Source organism: Macrosteles quadrilineatus, unplaced genomic scaffold, assembly GCF_028750875.1.
Source record: "Macrosteles quadrilineatus isolate MER2022 unplaced genomic scaffold, UCM_ALF_1.0 Scaffold_3__2_contigs__length_128488019, whole genome shotgun sequence".
Lineage (NCBI taxonomy): Eukaryota > Metazoa > Arthropoda > Insecta > Hemiptera > Cicadellidae > Macrosteles > Macrosteles quadrilineatus.
The window spans coordinates 2,644,108-2,665,399 of NW_026542596.1; the positions used below are offsets into that span (position 1 = coordinate 2,644,108).

At 33.9% G+C, this 21,292-nt stretch overlaps 1 protein-coding gene across 1 annotated transcript in view; it reads left to right on the forward strand.

Annotated features, from left to right (window-relative positions):
* The first annotated feature begins 217 nt into the window (after positions 1–217).
* LOC128988438 (uncharacterized) overlaps positions 218–21,292 on the forward strand; it is a 50,959-nt gene continuing 29,884 nt past the window's right edge. The window contains exons 1-8 of the mRNA XM_054409715.1: positions 218–380; positions 3,445–3,543; positions 5,950–6,189; positions 6,474–6,659; positions 7,430–7,553; positions 8,723–8,934; positions 9,808–9,988; positions 20,154–20,246. Coding sequence (XP_054265690.1) covers positions 261–380; positions 3,445–3,543; positions 5,950–6,189; positions 6,474–6,659; positions 7,430–7,553; positions 8,723–8,934; positions 9,808–9,988; positions 20,154–20,246 — 1,255 coding nt within the window. The 5' untranslated portion in view covers positions 218–260. The remainder of the gene's footprint in view (positions 381–3,444; positions 3,544–5,949; positions 6,190–6,473; positions 6,660–7,429; positions 7,554–8,722; positions 8,935–9,807; positions 9,989–20,153; positions 20,247–21,292) is intronic.

Genomic DNA, 21,292 nt, shown 5'->3' on the forward strand with positions numbered 1-21,292 from the left:
AATAATTTAATATTACAAATAAATAAATAAACTAACATGTTCTATGTTTTAGTGACACCTAGCGGTTACTATACTAACTAGGTAAACTGCTGCACACTAATACACTCTAGCGGCGAGTTGGCGAACTGCGGCGCACTTTGGCTAGTGAGTAGTGACACCCATATCGATGATGGTGACATGACATGGTGTGACAGTGACACCTAGCTGCGCTGCAGGACCTCACTCACTCACTAACGAATAATACTGGTTTTGAGGTTAAAATGGTTGAATTATTCTGTTTTAGGCATATGTTTACGTTTTTTATAGTTTGTCAGGCAGTTTGTATTGTAAATTCAAGGATTCTAGAGAATGAACTAGGCGAAGTGATATTTGCAAATGTGGTAAGCACTTTTATGGTAGAAATGTCAATGTTTTTGTTTTGGAAATAGGCCTAGGCTAGGCTTCAGAGTAGGGCCCATGCATAGGCATATTAACAATGTGACAATTTGTGTGTGGTTTTTATTTTGTTCAGACTGATTAGCCTACAGTTTAGCATCACTAGATTTTCTATAACTTACCAACCCTAAAACTTACTGTAAGTTAGGCCTAGGCTACCCACTTCAAACTATCAGTAGGCTAGCCTAGGCCTATCAACTTAGGTACCGTGGTACGAGTTACAGCCTTATTGTCAAACTTAAGTTATGTATTCTTGATGATACCATGTTCCATTTCTTTCATGGGGGATAGAGTCACACTTGCGCCACAGGGATGTTTTGATACTTTGCTGTTAAAGGGAACATTCATTCATTATTATCAATATTTTCTCGATTGGCCTATACCTATCGATATTGTTGTTTATCCTTTACGATCCATTATCCTTCTGTTTTAATAATTTTCAACGCTTAGGCCTAGGCCTAACTTTAAAAAAATTGAAATTGACAACTGATCTTGTTTAGGCAAAAATAACCTAATATTTGGACTTAATATGTAAACTTATGTGGGGTCTGACTTAGGGGAGGTAGCCTACGATTGAGGTATTAGTTCAAAATTCCTCCGTGAACAGCGCTGTAGTAGAGAGCATTTTGGCAATGAAGGTTTACTAATCGCAAAAATAGTTCTGTTCATAAAATAAAATTATAAATGCCTCAAATTCAATTTTATAATTTTTTTATTATAAAATTAAACTTACTATCATAACCTAACCGAACTAACCAAACTTGCTGATACAGTAGAGTCCCGCAAACTCGGCACTCGATATAACCCGGCAGTCTGGATAACTCGGCCATCACCTGGCTCAGAAAATTAGTGATTTTTTTAGTCCGAGTTAAACATGGGCTCAAGTCAAAGCATTTGCAACTCGTGACAAGGATTTGTTGTACTATATCTGATGACTTAATACCTACTTGTAAAATAAATGTAAATAAATAAGGCAGCTAAAAGGAATAAAAATTGTATTGTTCTTATTTTTAACCCTAGTTCCCGATAACCCGGCATTTCACAAACTTGGCACCCTTCCAGTCCACATTACGCCGAGTTTGTGGGACTCTACTGTAATGAAATAATATAAATAGGCTAAAGTTTAGGCCTATTAATAGAACAAATAATTCTGTTCATTAAATAAAACTAGAAATTGCTCAATTAAAATTTTATAATGACTTCATAATAAAATTAAACTGTCATACCAAACCAAACCAAACTTGCTGATAATGAAAAAATCTTAGTCAAAAAGTTAGCACCACCAGCGGGATTCGAGCCCGGGACTGTCAGCATATCAGCCCGGCACGCTAACCACTAGACCACCGAGGTCGATGGCTTCAAACCGTATTGTTACGGTAATGGTGTTCCCTCAGCTAATGAGAAGCCCACAGCTTATTTATGTATTTATTTATTCATTCCAACGGATACACCATTTACAAAATAATATATTTAAGCACATGAGTAGAATGGAAAGATAAAAATTGCATTTGAAATAACGAGAAGCTGCATATAGGCTACCATTGAACAAAACATCATTGCAACAAAAAGTAATACAACAACATAGCAACGAACAACAATAACAGATAATAACATTAACAAAGTAAAATAACAACAAACAGACAACATGACAGATAACGGATAATAACAAAAAAATATTTAATATTAATTTGGATTTCAGAAAATGCATGTAGACTTTGAAAGTATAGCAACAACAGATATCTCCTGAAGATTTAACAATGTATTAAACTATGATGACAATAACTTCTACGTGAAACATTAACAACAATCAATCTATGAATGAATAACAAGAAATAACAGATTTTGGGACAAAACATACATCATCTACAAAACAGGCATAGCAAGGATAATGTTCGCGGTTTTTCTTCTGAAGGAGGACAACTGTTCGTTGAAGAAGTCAACTTTTGATCCTACTTCGTTTCCTTGACGCTGCAATCTTGTCAATCCACGATGAGCTTACGATGAGCTGTCATCGTAAGCTCATCTATACCTCCCCTGAGTAAATACCACTTATGTGGATTATGGAAATCAAACTGTTCTAAATTATGACTTTGAACCAAAAAGGTATGGTTTGTTTAGAACAGTTTTATTTCATTACTGTAGGCTATAACATTTTTTTAAATTGTTTGTTGATAAGTTACTGATCAATATTTATTTAGCCTATCGTAGTTGTCAGCTGATATGTTTCAATTTGTTAATATCGATAAGTTACTGTATAAGTTAATTTTACTTGCACTGTTTAAAGTAAAAATTAAGAACGCACATTCATAATAGCCTAGATTCAGATAACTTAACATAATATAGGGATTTGAGAATATCTAGTTGTTTAAAACTGCCGATTCATATAGGTTTTAGTTCCCAATCACATCTTTAGATAAATATTATTTGTTATAAAAATTACATAAAAAAAATCTTCAACTTACAGTATACATATTCAGTCAGTGGTAACTTAGGTTAGTTTTCAAATGGCGTACGTAAAACTTAATACTTTTTCTGTATTATTTGATCAGTAGTCATCATCAGTTTTTTTTCTTTGTAGGCCTACTGTGTTTATGCCATAGGCTATTTGGTTTGATTTTAAACATTGCTATGATTCTTTGTTTACAGTTACATCGTTATTTTGTAGTAACCATCATGGAAACCTTTGAGGCCAATGTAAAATTTAAAATCTTGAACTTACTTTTAAACTATATAGGCATTATCAAAAATTGAAATTGTTTTCTGCTTCACTTTGCTCCGCTTAATAATTTTGTTGTTGCAATAACATGATAAGTTATGTCTCGGTGATCACAAAAGATGCTCTTAATTTCATCACTATCACTGATCGCGATGATGATGTCTTTGCGACCCAGTGGTATTGTCAAAGGGCAAAACGAAAAAACCTACTAAGTTACTGTTTATTAGGCTTAAGTATTTATAAAAACATGTTTTACTGTATTTTATTAAACCATTAATGAATTATTTTTACAGCTCTTTAGGCATGGTGATAGAACGCCCATCGATCCATATCCAACAGATCCATTTAGAAACACTTCCTTCTGGCCAGTTGGATTTGGTCAATTAACAAATGTAAGTTTCAAGTTATTGCGGCTATTCAATAGCCTATGCTTAGAAATTATGAAGGCTTGATTTTTGCCAAATGATGTCACCAATATTAAAACCTAGATCAGGATCTATGACCCCCCCCCAGGGCCGGATCTACAAAATATGGGCCCCCCTGCAAAAGTCCTCCAAGGGCCCCTAGAGCTGGCATCAATAGGAGAGAGGCCTTATTTGCAGGAGGGGAGGGGGGAATGTTTAAAATATAAGTAGCTGAAACTGAATTTTAACGCTATTTTAAAAATAAAATATTAATTGTGTTTGTAAAAAGACATTTTTGTTAATATTCGTAATTTTGTAAATTTATGAACTTAAAATAACAGCAAACTTCAAATAAAGCTTTCTTATTCATATGTCAATAGGATTTCTTAGCCTTTCAACAAGCTTTACAAATTATAAAATACATATTGTACAAAAAAAGTAAAAGGTTTTTATATAAAAATGTTCAAGCATAGGTAAATAATAATGTAAAGTAGTAAACAAATGACTCAATTTAAACTTAGTTTCTTTTTTACCCTATCATTTCAAGATAGATAGGCCTACATACAAATCATGGTCCCAGAGGGTTGGGCAGGGGGGCCAGAGCCCCGGAGCCCTGGCCCGGTCAAATGTAAAATCTTTTCTGTCAAAGATTTTAGCATGGTTTTCCAGTTCACATAGTAATTTTTGAGAGGAATAAAGTTGCTACTATGAGCAAGAGAATTAATCAAACTATAATTCATTTTAGATATATTGTTAAATGCTTAAAAAAACGGCACGGAGGCGGCTAGACACTAAATCGGGAAAATAGGGGGCCCAGGATCACTCAGCCCAGGGGCCCGTGACGGCTCTTGCCGGCCCTGAGGTCATTAGATAACGCTACAGAGGTTAGTATAAGTCCCGCCTGTACTACAGACTTATTGCTCAGCTCAACTGATAGTTGACTAAGTTGACACTACATCCACGTCAATCGGACTGTAGTGGATCTGTGAATCGCGCACTGCAGCTGGTAAGCTGACAGACTGAGCTGAGCATACAGACTGAACTGAGCATACAGACTGAACTGACTGAAAGTGACAGTATTAAACCACAGATTAAGCTGTCTACGACGAGGTCCCGAGTTGTTGACGAGTAAAATCAGTAAGGTCTAAATTTACTTAATAGTTTTAACTTTTAGCTTTGATATTGACAATATTTGTCTGTCAAAACTAAACTTACTGTCCTATTCAATTATGTTCATATGCATTAAAATAATTTTAAATTTTATGAGCTCTTTGGGCCCCCCTGCTTTGCTTGGTTTCACGGTTCCTAGATCCGGCCCTGGACCCCCCCACTCCTACTTATGAAAGATGTTTTTGTTTGTGTTAAAGATCACAACAAGGTTTTCCTTAATATATTGAAATTTTTTTCAGTGCTGATAGTTCAAAATTCAAATTCAAATATATTTATTTGTGATAATACAACATCTTGGCCTCGCCAAGTTTACAAAACTTGTTGGCAAGGTACAATTGATTAAATTAAAAATTTTTTTCCCTTTTTAACAAATATAAATATTTCTAGCGCTACTAATTCCATGGCGGTTTGTGGCAGGCACCTATCTATACATAATAATGGCAGCAGAAATGTAAAATTCTAAATATAGTTTGAAAAATTGCTTTATCATCTATCTGATTTATAATCAATGCTATATTCCGAAGTCTTTGTTCTCCTGGTTCATAGACCAGAGGTTTCTAAAATATTGAAGAGGCAGTGTCTAACTGGAGAAAAAAAGTATATTCGTTTGTTTCTTGTTTCCTGAACATTTGATGAATTGAAACATAACCTCTCACTAAGAAAAGTTATGTCCATGCAGGCATTTATTTACACAAAGCGGAGGAAAATAAAAAAAACTAATATGTTTGAGAAGCTTTCTTTGACAGTTATCAATTATAATTATAATTATTATAAGAAAATTGTGAATCCCAAGCCTATTGAGTCCCAGAACACTGTCCATTTTATTCTGTCTCAATTGAAGCTCTAGTGTTTGGATTTGTAATAAAACACAATGAGCAATTGATGGCCCTCGTATGAATCGTGGTGGCTTAAACACTGGACATACTGCTCATGCTAGTATTCATTTAGTTTTCTCTAAAATAGTTACACTTTATACTCACCCTTTCTAATTTGCAATATTGTTAGTTTTCTTTCCTGTCTTAAATCATTCTCGAAGTAATGCTCCTGATAAATTCCTCATATTTTAAATTCCTAGAGGCCAAAGATTGCTCATTTAATATTTCCTGAAGTTTTATTATTGTATAATGTTTGTTTATCGTTACAATATTTTTTTGTTTTTTCATTGTTAGTTTGTTATTTTCTTTTATTGCATTATCTCTCTTGACTCAAAATATGTTTTTCCAGACTGGAAAAGAGCAACATTTTGAGTTGGGCCAGTGGTTGCGGAACAGATATGACGCTTTGTTGACGGAGCAGTATAGTCGAGACATGATCTACGTCAGAAGCACTGATGTTGACAGAACGTTGATGAGTGCTGAGTGTAACCTGGCAGGTCTGTATCCTCCCAAGGAAGCTCAAGTGTGGAATGAAAACATCAACTGGCAACCAATCCCTGTACACACCGTTCCTGATAAGTTTGACAATGTGAGTTAAAGTACTTTCACAGTGTGTACCAGTTACCAACCATATTGTGTCATTCAAAACGTTTGTTGGCAAATGATTAAAATCTAACCCACCTAGATAGAAATGCATAAATATTACCTTTTATTGGAAAAGAGTTGTGTGTGACCTATTTTTAGTGTTAAGATCCACCCAAATATATGATCTAAGATCTTTTATATAGGTATCTAATTTATTTGTTTACAAAACTTTATGCTCATTATTTTATAAATAATACGTAAAACTAAACTAGTTGTCTGATGTTCAAGTTGTTGGCGGCAAAAAAACCATGTCCAGCATATGAAGAAGAATTTAACAGGTTGATGCAAACCGAAGAAATGCAAGCATTGAACAACACTTTCATAGAAGTTTACAAAGTATTGAACCAAAATGCTGGTGAACAGGTTACTACTATTGAACGTATTGACTGGGTCTACAATACTCTTTGGGTTGAGGTACATTTCATATCTACTGAAATATTACATTAGGCCTATTATGAATAAAGTTATAAAATATCATGAGAGTTTAAAAATTAAAAAAAATCTATGTTTACAATAACAGTTACAAAAGTCACTTATCTATTGTTTACCTAAAGACTTTGTGTACCATACAAACTTTGTACATTATTTTACTTTCCATAACTCTCTTATCAGCGGTGGAAATATTTCATATCAATTCTTGAATAATATTAGCCCAAAATGATAAAAAGTCCAAACTGCTGTGTATATATACCAATAAAAGTGTTAGTGGGCATCAGGATGTAACATGTTAGGACTTCTTAAAACATTGAATCTTACATGATAATTAGTTGTTACCCACGGCCTTCACCCCGTTTAATAAAACTATTGATTGGTTAAGTTAACCTGAAGTAAACAAAATACAGTAAAAGAAACAAATAATCACACCTGATTTTAATAAGGTAATACATCAAAAGAATAACAAACAAATAAGTACAGCTGAGGTATTTTTAACATTATAAGTATATGAAAAGTTCCCTTTAGAAAGGAATTATGACCTTAAAGGGCAATTTATGACATAATGGATAGTGGATAATGGATTTGCGCAAGGTTTCTCGTCATGACGAACATTTTAAGTATATGGTTTATGGGTGTGTGACTTGCAGTTGTTTCAAAAGTTCATGGGTACTTTTGGCTTATACAGTATATAGATAACTAGGCCTATTTATATCTTTTTGTTTTTTGTCAAGTACTTGTTAATGTTTCAGACTTTGTACAATTTCTCGATACCAGAGTGGACCAAGTCTATTTTCCCTCATCCGATGGCAGAGGCTTCTAAATACAGCTTTGTACTACCTACTTGGACAAAGAAACTGGCTCGCCTCAAATCAGGTAGATAGTTTGAATATCAGTTATTAGATAATTTTAACTAGGTCGGTTGCAGGAATTAGTTCATGATAATGTTTATCTACAAGGTGAATAAAAAGCATCGTTAGTACATTTGTGACAAAACTGTTGGACTTCAACACTTATTGTGGTGTTAAAAAATATTTTTTAAATAATAGATGTTTAAAACTACAGAAATTAAACTACTAATTAGGACAAACAAGATTTTTGATTATACCTACCAGTAAAATCAAAACCTGCTCAGTAACCTATTTAGTATTTAATTTAACCAGCAGTTGATTAATAATGGTTTAAAAAAACAGTAAAGCACTACTGTTGTGCACTGTATGTTGGTTAGTCTATGGTAATAACTTATTTCCTATTTGAGAAATTTTCTAAAATGTATTGCTGTCTACTTTTACCTCTTAAAAATCTGCAGGTACAACCTGTCGGGTACGCCACTGTCTAGTTGTACCTCCGACTAGTTGTGCCTAGGTCCGAGGTACAACTAGACTGCGATACAAGACGCACATCCCTCTAAATCAGTTATTAAAACCATAATTGATCAAATATATAATTATATAAATTAAACAACAAGATATTATAAAACATTAAGCCATTCTTATTATGTAGTACCTAGGAACGTGACTAGTGTATTGGAGTGTAGCACTTCTTTCAAGGAAACCTGATTTCAAGTCCAGTTATTAGATAGTCTAGTCATTCAGCCTTGTGACAATAATGTGGGCATGGTGGTTTGAGGTTTTATTTATTTATATTTCAAGATGTAGGCTATTTAAAAGTATGTATTTCCGTTATTCATTCTACAAAAGATGTGGAAAAAACATATTATTTCCTTTATTCATTTAAAAAAAATCAAACAAAATGAAATCGGTGTAAAATACCTGCATTTATGCGATCTTGTTTGTAGCCGAGTTGTTACCGGTTTCAACTCACATTGGAGTCATCTTCAGGCAGTTAAGATGTCTTCTCGCTTCATTCCTACAAACAAGATCGCATAAATGCAGGTATTTTACACCAATTTATAGTATTTAAATGGGATCAGAAGGCTAAAATTCAATATAATGAAAATGAAATCACAAAATAATCCCAGAGCACAAAGAGTAACATAATGTTAATTAACAGCCAGTTAAATTACTCTTATGATGTTTCCACAGGTCTGTTGGTGAAGGAGATGATCACTAGTATGAAAGACAAGAAGGTAACCAAACCAAAACCCAAACGCAACTTGAACATGTACTCGGCTCATGATACAACAGTGTCCAACCTACTCCACACTCTGGGAGTGTATAACATGATCAACCCTCCATACACGGTGTGCTTCATGATGGAACTCAGGGTCAACTCTTCTGGCGACCATCTGGTCACGGTAGGTACTATCATCAACTCTTGGATACTGATGTAGACAGCCCATCTAAATGGACCAACTGTAGCCAATTTTAAAGTTTGGTTAAAAATTTGGTTCATATTAGAGTAGTTAGTATTTTAGGTACATCAGTGGCTCAATCCAGCTAGGTTATTTTTTTTTCTAAAAGTAGCTACAAATTTAGCATGGAATTGGAATGGTTAAAACTAGTAGCACACTGGGCAACTCTTGTGGAAGTGAAGAATGTGGTGCAGTAGAAGAATATCCACTGCTCCAGCAAACAATAATTGCATATTATATTATGGGAGTAAGCACTCCTGGAAACTCTCATAGATTGAAAACTAGCTGTCAAATCAGCGGAAGCTTTTGTTTTGTCGCCCCTTGCTTCTCTGGAGGTACTGCAGCGAAATTGGCCATGATGGTCGGACGACGGTGCTCTTTTTGGGACATTGTCTTATCGGGTCTTCTTTTGTGATCTCATCCCAGTTCCATCGGATCAAACTTCTGCAAGAGTTGCTAAATGTGTTAGAATGAATGAACGAATGAATATGAATGAATGAATAAAGTGCTTTATTTTAAAATAAACATTCCTCTCATAAACATAATCAAACACTTAATAAACAATGGTCTACGACCGTAAATGTGTTAAAGTCACTCTGGAGAGGCGGGAGGAAAAGCTCACTTTCCTTCTGCGTGAGTTGCCAGGTTTGCTACAACCTTGCATCTTTGCAGATGCCTACTGGTCAAGTATCTAGATTACATCTTACAACCCAAAGCTCTTTCACGTTGTATTAGATGGGTATAGGGCCGACATTTATCATTATAACTCTGCTCCCTTATTTTTGTGCTGAATAAAACTAATTAGAATAATTCCAGATGTTCTACCGCAACTCTAGCAGTGAGGACCCGTACTTGCTGACTCTGCCTGGATGTTCGGCTGCTTGTCCTCTAGATCAGTTCATCAAACTATTGGAGCCTGTCTCTCTAACAGTCACAGACTGGGAGAAAGAGTGTAAAGTGTCCATCTTCAGTTCCTACAGCATGCTGACCATTGTTGGTAAGTGTTTACACTGATTCACCACCAGTAAAAGTTGAAGTTTCTACTTAAACTAAGTTTAAAAGTGAGTACACTGTATTTGGCAAGAGTTTGAGGGAGATATGCTCTAAATGGTTCGTAGTTTAGTTATAAATTTGATAGGATACTCTATTAACAAATAAGAAAAAGAGTAAAGGAACACAACATTAAACTGCATATTTCACCTCTTCAAATACCTAAACCTTTTCAGGTAAACAAATGCAGTAAAAATTATATTTCAAGACTTATTTACACCAATGCACGGAAATAACTTCTTAGTTAACTGCAAAACCTAACAGCTGATGATAGATAACCCTGAGATAAAATCAATCAATCATGATCCTCCCAGCAGACAAATGCTCAACTAGTCTTATCATGAATAAAACCTAATTAACATACGTTGTATACCTGGAGGTGTTTTTATCATTGACCTTTGTAACGTTTCAAGGGGATTTAAACTAGGCCTATTGTTTTTTTTCTTTGGACATAGTTTCAAACTGAAAATTTGATTTATTCTGCTTTCATTACCAAACAAATAGCTACCATCCAAGCTTTACTAACATCCAATAAATCACCAGTTTCTCGATGAAAAGTGCCATCAGCCAAAAATATTAGTGCAACTAACATTTTTTTTTCAATTGGATTTTGGTGTCGGGAAATCCGTGCCTTGGAGTGAACACCTCAAATGACTCATTGATGGCATCTTTGGAACATTTAAATCTATCTTTAAATTCATCAAGTCATAAAAGGGTTTTAGTCATGATAACGAGCTGGTCCTATGCGAGGTAGTGGAGTGATGGTAATTGTTAACATAATACAGTATACATATTTCATAGTCATATTCAATACACACGGCGACCAGTAAGTAGCCTACAACACAAGACGGTGATATCACCGCGAACCGTACTCAACGACTGACGGTTTGCTTGATGTTTCCCACGGCAAAAAACTATTTTTGATAATTATGGTTTTAACTGTGGTATAACAATGGTTTAACTGTGGCTGATTAGTTATATGGTTATATTTATATTCTACGCATAATTTTGACATTTAAATTGTAATAGGTAACATGGGGTTTATCAGTAAAAATATCTTATGATACTACTTTGTTAGTGCATAATTTATCTGTCGTTTTAAGTTGTTTGATGATTTTTTCATGTTTTATGACCCTTTTTACCATTTTTACATATTTGTTTAATATGGTGTTGTGAGTAATGAAATTGTTCGGAATTTAATGAGGAACCATATTTAAACATTAGTTTTTACCAAATAAAAATTAAGGAGCTAACTAGATAAAACCGACATCATGTCACCTTAAACCTGCCTCCTACCAGGTCTGAGTTGGAGACCAAACATCATTGTTCTTTTGGGCCCGAACCATCTCATTTGGGCTCGGACTTGACTCGTGAACCCACCGGGACTAATGATCAGAAGCCGGGACTATCTGTAATTGGACTCGTGAACCCAACTTTTAAAACCGGGTTTTATCCCTGCACTAATTGTGTGCCGCCTATCAGTTTGGTCCGCGGCTTATATAGTCTCGACCTCGTGAACCCGATTTTTTAAGTCGCGGCCCAAATACCGGTTATTTCCGGATTCTGGGCTCGGACTACGATAGTCCCGAGCTCGTGAACCGCCCCTAAGGGGTAAATACAGATAATTATCTAATGTGACTCATTGTAGGTCATGACTAAGTCATTAGTTAAGCTAGTTAACATTGGCATAAAGAAATTATCCCAAAGTAGGTTATTGGAAACATATATTGCTTTTTGAAAATTTATATTAATTTGAAGTAGGCCTACTTACTTTGGATTAACTTCTCAAGGAAATGTTAATACCTTTAATACTTTACTTTAATAAAGACGATGATTTATTTGGGTAAACTTAAAGCATATAAGTGGCTTGTGCATGGATTAAATAGTATTCCAATTACAAGTGGGGTATTAATTTAATTAGTTTGTTGTCAACTCAACAAATTTTATCTGCTTTCCAAACTCATCAATTAATAATCCACCCATTCGAGTACTATGTTTGACGCAAACTTAATTTATTATCTTAACATGTGGATTTATACTATAAAGAATACTAGTGGCTTGTAGAGACACAAGTCTCTAAAACGCTCAAATGTAAAACAAATTATTGTAATATTTAAACAAACTCTGAATCAAATTATCTATGTGTCAGGATAGATATCCCAGTACAACCTATCTTTTGTTGAAAAAAACAATTTGTTGTTTGTCTTTTGTTGATGTTATTTACAATAAATAATTTGAATGAATAATTGCTGACAAATATTAATAATATAAATAAATACAAAATAAATTACTCCAGAGGCTCATTCAACTCTGCTAAAGGCAGCAAACATGTTTGTGAATAAATATTGCTTTACTTAGGTAGCTTTGGTCTTTTGGTTAGTGACAATAAAAAAAATCCCCGATTGAATTATTGGAAATTGTTTTTGCCAAATATGAAAAGGCAAATAAAGATGTTAAATACCTGTAGTAGGCCTACTGTCTGTGATCCTGGAATTTAGGTCAGCGACCCAGGTTTCGAACCTAAAGGTTCATTTTCAAGCTGGTTACCAGAGTTAAAAACACATAATCCTCTTCATAACTGTGGAGAGTCGTTATAACACACAAGACACGAAAACATTAAACATTAAACAAAATTGGCCAATTATAATACTGGTACGGTAGCGTGCGTGGAGTCATGACTCATCTTTTGCCGGCTACACCACGCACGCTACCGTACCAGTATTATAATTGGCCAATTTTGTTTAATGTTTAATGTTTTCGTGTTCGTGTCTTGTGTGTTATAACGACTCTCCACAGTTATGAAGAGGATTATGTGTTTTATATGATTTGTTTATATTTAAATCATATACTCAAGTTTCATTTTTTCATGCTTTTACGTTATTGTCGTGTTAAAGGAATAAACGACATAGAATAAATATTCTGTATAAATAATCAAAGAGTCCAAATTAAATCTAACTTCTGTTTTGTTTTTATTTTTAAATCATATGTTCAAGTTTATTTTAAATGATGTTGTTTTCTTTATATTTCTACACATTTTAAGGTTAAGGTTGTGTAAATATATACAACTAAAATAACCTATAAATGTTATTGGTTCTAAAATGGTGTATTTGCATTCCTTCGTAAGTAAATTTTTTTAGTGAAATGAAATGAATGAAATGTGTTTATTGTCCTTAGAATTTTCACAAATTATTGACAAAGTCATACAACTGCTAAGGTTTATAACATAGTCAGTTAATAAATACAGTAAGATACAATATAGCTAACTACATAAAATGAGACACTTTACAATACACATTTTAAATATTACAATTGAATAGGTAATCTTAATCTTAAGAAAAATTTGTGGCATTGAAAATAATGGAAGTGATTAAACCGCATAACCAACAAAATCCAACAGTAAATAATTTGGTCAATTCGCAAACTCTTAACTCTACTTAAAAATTAATACCAGACATTTCAAAAAATTCATTTAGAGAATAGAATGGGTTGTTCAAAAGCCATCTGTAGAATTTTGTTTTAAAAGTGTTTTCAGGATATTTTTGTATTAAATGTATTAGTTTGTTGTATATTTTTAGTGAGATTACAATATGGCTTTTAAGAGTTTTAGACAGTCTGAAAAAATCTATGGCAGCAACGCTTTTATTCCTAGTATAATGAACATGAGAAATTTGTTTGATTAAGTTGGGATTTTTTAGAACGTATGATACAGAGTCAAATAAATAAATGTTAATCACTGTTGGAATTTGTAGCTGAATGAACAGGGGTTTACAGTGTTCCTGTTGGGGTTCATAGGATATAATTCTAACCAACTTCTTTTGTAAGACTAGAATTTCCTCTATCCTACTGCAATTGCCGTAAAATATAATATTGTATCTAAAAATGGATTGAAAATAAGCAAAGTAGGCTGTTTTAATATAATTTTGATCTATACAATGTATTAGTTTAGTCATAAGACAAATTACCCTTGAAAGCTTAGAACTTATGTAATCAATATGAGGTCCCCAGGAAAGAGTCTTATCCAGATAAATACCAAGAAATTTCACGTTGTCTACATAGCCATCCAACATATTTAATTCACACGGTCTAAGGCGAAAAACAATTTTTTGAGTTTTATCTTTATTTAATGCAGTGAATATACAACGTAGAGTAATCATATTCGATCATACTTTTATAAAATCACCAGGGATTCAAGATGTTTTGGTATGTAGGCTGCTGGATATATATTCTTTTCATTATAAGTACTGTAATTAATATGAACGCCAGGGGAATACCACAAAGGCGGGGAACTGTTCATAGGAATGGCAGTGCGCGTAGGAGAGCAAGAGTAGATAATGACGAACTTAATCAAGATATGTTACAACCCCTTTTTAGGAGACCCATGGTAGACGAGAGAAATGTAAAGATCCATGATGCAGGATTACTGGACCAAGAGTGCATTCAATGTAGTGCTCTTCATTTTAGAGAAGAACTAACAAATAATCATTTTATGACATGTTGCCATAACGGACTTATTAACCTTCCTCAGTCAAAAACTAATGTAGAACTTGTTTGTTTGAAGAGAGCCCACAACTGTATAAATTCATTCGACAATGCAACAGTGCGATGGCTTTTGCTTATTTTTCAGCCAGTGAGAAAGATATTCCAGGAAAAGGACCATACTGTTTCAAAATTCAAGGACAGATTTATCGTTCAATCTCAGATTTGCTGCCTCAACATGATGAAGACCCCGTGTATGGCCAATTGTACATTATTGACACATCAACAGCAACAGAAATTCGTCAAAGGCGTCGAGAAAATAGTGACTTAAAACCTGAAATATTGTCAAAACCAGCTGAAATTCTATTAGAAAATCCATTTGCACAAATTTACAAAAGAGCTTCGGAAGAAATGGTTGTACAATGTGACAGTGAATTAGAACTTAGGTTTGTAGACAGAATAAATATGGATCGTCGTAGGTATAATAAGCCTACTGCAGATGAAATTGCAGGCGTCTTCAATTCATCTGAAGGCGAACCTCCAATGAATTTTTAAAATTCCAAACAGGGAACCTTTTATTTATTCTCATTAACCACAAGACCAAAGCTACCTTAGTAAACCAGTATTTATTCACAAACAATGATATGTTTGCTGCCTTTTCATGTTAAACCACTGGAGTGATTCAAATTATTTATTGAAAATGACATAAACAAAAGCAAACAAAGAAGAACAACAAACTGGTTTTTACACAAAAGATATGGTGTAGGGATGCCTATTCTGACACATAGATAATGTTATTCTGAGTTTGTTTAAATACCGGTATTGCAAAAAGTTGTTTTACATTTGAGCTTTTTAGGGGCTTATGTCCCTACAAGCCACTAGTTTACTTAAAAACACACAAGTTTGCAAATGCACAGTAAAACAATTGATTTAAACTTTCGAATAGCCTACGTTACTAAACAGTCTTAATTATTATAGGAAATGTTATGCCAAGTTTTATATAGTATACAGTACATTGCAGAATTGACTGGCAAATGAGTAATTCAAAATGTGATATTGCTTACTTGCTTGATGTTAAATCATGTCACGATCAGCTGTATTGAAGTAAACAAAAATCAGCAGTGAATGGCTTCTAAAGCAATTCTTATGTAGAGAACTTTACAATATATCTAATTTTGTGTTAAAATGTTTGGAATTTCACTACCTTTCCCACCGTCACGGGATTGGGACCTTTAATTTGAGCCCTCTTCCGTCGTTCTACGACTTCCCAGTCGCCCACAATTTTGACACCAAGAATTGACTTACGTAATTAATGTATAGATGATTGACCTAAAGTAGAATTTTTCAATCTTTGGGTGGTTTATACTAAGCTAAAAGTATTTCATCAAAAAACACGCTTTAATACCTTCCCTTTAGCATCAAACCTAAGCACTCCTTAAAAGTAATGCTATTTAAATATATATCTATAATATTAAAACGAAACAGGTTTTTTTTATTTCACGATTCTGAATCAACCACTTGACGGATTTTCATGATTTTTGTGTTGAAAGAAAGATAATTTTGAGAACTAGGGAATGTCGAAGCCATAATTTTAGTTTAGGGTTTCAGTTTTTTTAGAAATGAAGTTTTAATTTTTAAAAAGCCTAGCAGCCGACGCTAGCAATTTAAAGTATTTTCAATGCTGGTTTAACTAACAGCTGGTTTATAACTGTCATTGAAATGTTTATGTTACGAGTTGTTTGTTTACAAAAATATTTTTCGTTGGTTTTTGCTTACATACTATTTCACAGTGTTGGGAAGTAGCGCGCTACAAGTAGCGACGCTACAGTAGCGCGCTACTTTTTTTGTAGCGTTAGCTGTAGCGTCGCTACTTTTAAAATTTTGTAGCTTTAGCTGTAGCTAGCTACATTTTTAAAGTAGTTGTAGCGGAATTTTAGCTACTTTTCTCGCTACATTTACATTGTTTGAGATAGTGATTTTTACCATAACCTCAACCTTACGTGAAACAACATCTTTCAAACTGAGACTGAGATTTTCAAAACAATTAGGCCTACTTTCTTGGCTTCATACAGCTGGTTGCAGCCGTTTCATTCCCTATTACAACGTTGTGTGGACATGGAGACCATTTAATGAGTGTTATCCACAGTTTTAGCTCTCGTTTCCTTAATTTACTACTCTATGATTACTGTCAGATAAAATAAAATCGCTACATGCAGACGACGTTTAAACGTTACCGGTACCAGTGACAATACAAGCTATTGAACGCTTGCAAGTGATTGACAGGGAAATTAGTAATCAATTTAGTTTCTTTGTTATATTGATAGTGTTTTAACTAGGGTTTTAATGAAAACCAACACTTAACCTTAAAATAATGAGAAAGCTGGTCTATCAACCTTTGCTTCAGCCGTTGATTGTGGTTCATCATCACAAGCCCTCCTTGGTTAGATTACAAAGATTTTTCTAAGGTTTACTAAATTAACAAAGAGGAAATTACCTGATGAGATTTAAGATATGCCTAGACTACATGATAATTGTAACAAAAAAATCTCCATATGACATGAAACTTACATTTAAAAAATAGCATAGTTTGCTCCTGCTAACAGCTTTTGTATTGGACTATTCCTAGGCTATGCTAGGGCTTAAAACGAATACCAAGTTCAATTATTAGGAATATATCTGTTTAGTCCTTGCAAGAACAAAGCTACTATAGCCAACTTGTTACATAGCCAAGTAGGCCTACATGTTATTTTTACTTTACAAATTTCAACATATTTAAATTAAAAGCCGATTTCAGGATAAGTTGCTGAATACTGTTTTCTGTACCAACTAGGTTGAAGCACTTGCCCTATGCATAATGACAATAAAGGACGATTTCTTGACATTGAAAAGTGTTATTCATAGAGAACAAGTAACTTATCACTATGGTTAAAAGTTATAGCAATGTCGTTTTTAACATTAAAAGTAAAGAAAGGTAATAAACTCCAATTTCAATAGGCTATGCTCTGTAATACAAAAAAGTATTTTTAAATAATCGTTTTACAGTTTAAGTGGTCTTAATTGTTGATATAAGACATCTATAAATAAATCTATATTAAAGAAATAAAATGAGCTTTTAAAATATAGTTTGGTTGTATGTCCTTTGAACTTAATGAAATTTACATATAAGATGCTTATGCAATATTTAAAAATAAGTACTAAATATGATGGGACACCCAATTATTTGATGCTGTTGTTGTAATGTTAGTTTTATAATGCCGACAAATTAAATCAAATCTAGGAATAATTTGTTTTCCAAGTAATGTTAGATACAATACTGACATTTCTTGTTTAAATGTTTGTTCAATAAAAATGTTGTTGCAATTAATTTTACATTTACCTAATGTGCGTGGAATAAAAAGTAACGTCTTTGGAAAAGTAGCTAAAATTGTAGCTGTAGCTACATTTCATTGTAGCTGTAGTTGTAGCTAGCTACTTTTTCGGAACTGTAGCTGTAGCTGTAGCTAAGCTACTTTTTTGGAAATGTAGCAGTAGTTGTAGCTAGCTACATTTTAAAAGTAGCTTCCCCAACACTGCTATTTCACTTTAAAATGTAGGTAGTTTTCCCTTACCGTGAAGTATCTGCGTTATCAGGAAATGTGTTATTTTGAACTAAACATCTCAAACCCTTGCGTTTAATCAAGTTTTGTCGTAAATGCAATCTGTGTAAGTATTTAGTTTATGCATTGCAAATTTCAACTCATATTTGGGAAATATTTTATCAGCAGTTTATCACTTAATTGTTTTAGATATAAGCGGTTTACGTGTTGATACTTATTTTTCTGTATGTTTGAATGTGAGTATGTCGGCATACTAAAATTTTGGTTAGTAATGAAAGCGTCAATCGGTGTAGTAGGTCTCTATAAAACTGTTAAATAAACTGCAGGGTGCAGCAGAAACCAAAGTCGACTCATACCATACCAACTATCCCCGTAGTACTGATGATTCAGAAACTTGGGCACTGACCAAAGAACCGAAAAACCTTAATGATGGGTTAGATAATAAAGTGCAGAGAAAATATACAGACCAGTTCAAGATAACGGTCCGGAGGTCGAAATAAAAAAGAACAGAGAGCTAAGAGAAATGTGTTAACACCCAAATTTAGGGATGCTTTCCAGAAGTAGGTAAAGCTTGGATGGACAGGCTGTGCATAAACTTTAAAAAAGTGTATTCCAAGGAGTACCACACGATAGACGGGAAATATCAAGTTATGAAATGCATCCTCAGACTGGAATCTAAATTTTGAAGAGGCAGGTCATAGAAGAGAATCCTCATAAAAGTTTCAGTGGTCACGGAGGTAAAATAAGGTACGGTAAGTACATAAGTACTGTAGTAGGCCTACAGTATGCAATTTGAGGTGGCATGTAGCTACTCTCAAAACCAGTGTGAATCGGTCGCCAATCCCACTTCAAGATTTTTCAAATCGACACAAATGCTGTTTTAGGGTAAAATTATCTGATTTAAAAAACATATCGCCATATTTTAGGTCTATATTCGAATGTAATAAATAGGTGGTCACGTTACATTTGTTTATAAGGTGATCTACCCCATCAAAACTGCCAGCATTTGTGTCTATGCATGTAAACTAGATGTTCTGAATTATTCCGTTTTAGTTGACAACTCGATTCCCGTACGTAGGACGGGCCACCAGCTCGTTATAATAAAGAAGATAGTATGTCATAAGTGTGTCATTAAGGAAATATTATAGTGAAAATCTAATCAGGCTAATAGAATTTTATTTAGTCTGCAGGTTTGATGTGACGGAAGGGTTTTAAAAATATTTTTGTTTGGTAAGTTTGACCTGGAAATTTGTAATTTTGAAAAACCCAATTTTCCTTGAGATTTATATTTATGGCAATATTTGTTTATTTTTCAATTATACCTATTTTACTCTAATTCTTTCTAAATAGAATATAAATTAAATACATAGATATTGTTTTGATATGGATATTACCAGAGAAAGACCTCTCCATTATCTTGTATACCTTCACATTTCCTTTTCTCCACCATCTTTAATCTTACTCCTATTTTATCCACACCCCTCTTCATCTCATAAATGCTATCTTCTGTAAAAGACGCTAAAAGTCTTATCTAGGTCTCCCTCATTGTCTTCTACCAATAACCCAGAACTCTTTGTTCTCGCATTATTCGCACATGTCCTTTTCTACAATCACTTTAAACTGTCCTCAAGCACTGTACTTCTGATCCCTCCACTCTCCTCTTTACCTCTACTTTTACCTCTTAGTACCCTAAAAAAATCCCAACTCTTCAGCTTGTATTAATTACTTTCCATAACCATTTCTGTATATTCATTGCTTCCACCCCATAGGCAACTAATCTGTTAACATGTTAGCCTCAGCATCACATTTTTTTACAAATCAAAAGGTTAAATACCTGCTGTATTGTTTGTGATCCGTTTATTAATCTGTGACCAAGGTTTCGAACCTAAAGGTTCATTTTTTAGCTCATTAGCAACTTTGAATCACCGAAAGTACCTACAGCAGGTATTTAAAATTTTTATTTATAACTAACGTGTTTCATTTTACTATACCTCCCAAAGTAAAACTCTATATAATATCTACCTATCCTTAATCTTGCAGGATCGTCGATAGTGAAAGGATGCAAGATGCTGATTGGTTTTGTTGGTCGGCTGAGTCTGTTAAAGATTTTAGCTGGTGACGGAATTACATTTGGTAATACCTGCATGACAATATCAATTGTTCTATGGGTTGTATAACAATGGATTGCAATTGCTACTAACCGCAACACTTCACCATTTGTCAGGCCTTCAAATGATGCTTTAAAACAATCTTTTACTGTACCGTTTTATGACATTTTATTTACTGAAGCTAAATAACTTTTTGCTTTTTACATTAAAGATGTAAGAACTGTTATATTGTTACTATTATTATACTTTGAAGTTAGGTACTCGTATGATGAAGTATTGCATTGATTATTAATATTTTTCAAATTCCTATTTAATTTAGAAAAAAGATTATTTGTTTACTTTTTTGTTTGCACCGCTCGATTAGCAGACCTGACACCCCAAATCTCTTGTTGGGTAAATATTTGATCTGTTATGGCAATTCTTGTCACATTAAACTTTTTTGGTTTATACAGCTTTCTAATACTTAGTGTTACTCAATTAAATAATTCAGTTGTAGTGAATTTCTCATATAGGGAATAAGCTATTATTACCGTAGGTCTCATGGTAAGACCTAGACCCGGGACCGATTTACTTTTTCGAATAATAGGGGATTGTTTTCTTATAAATATTTACTTTTTCTTCATGGACTTCCTGTGGCTGATTTTCATTTGTTTCAAGACGAACTGTTGGGTCTATAATGAGACCGAAATCTTTCCCCTTGTCTATAACAATGATGTCACTCCGCCTCACAGAGCCCTCCTCTTCTATAGCCGTGACTTCTTCATAGACCTCGTAACTTTTCTTTCTGAATTGATCAGCTATGATTTTTCTGATCGTATGGTGGCGGGTATTCCGTAGAAGACTACTAAATGGGCACTTTCCAAAGACGTGGGCAAGAGTTTCAAGAATAAATTTCTCAGATACAGGACAATGCCTGCACTGGTTCCCGTCCCTGTATCTCCCATGAAGACTTCTAAGAGGAATAAGTATTGTTTGAACTCAGCTTCTGTGAGGCCACAACCTCTAGCCAAATTTTTATTGATCTTATTACATTCTTTGAAAAGAACCACCCCATTCCCTTTGTATGGAAGT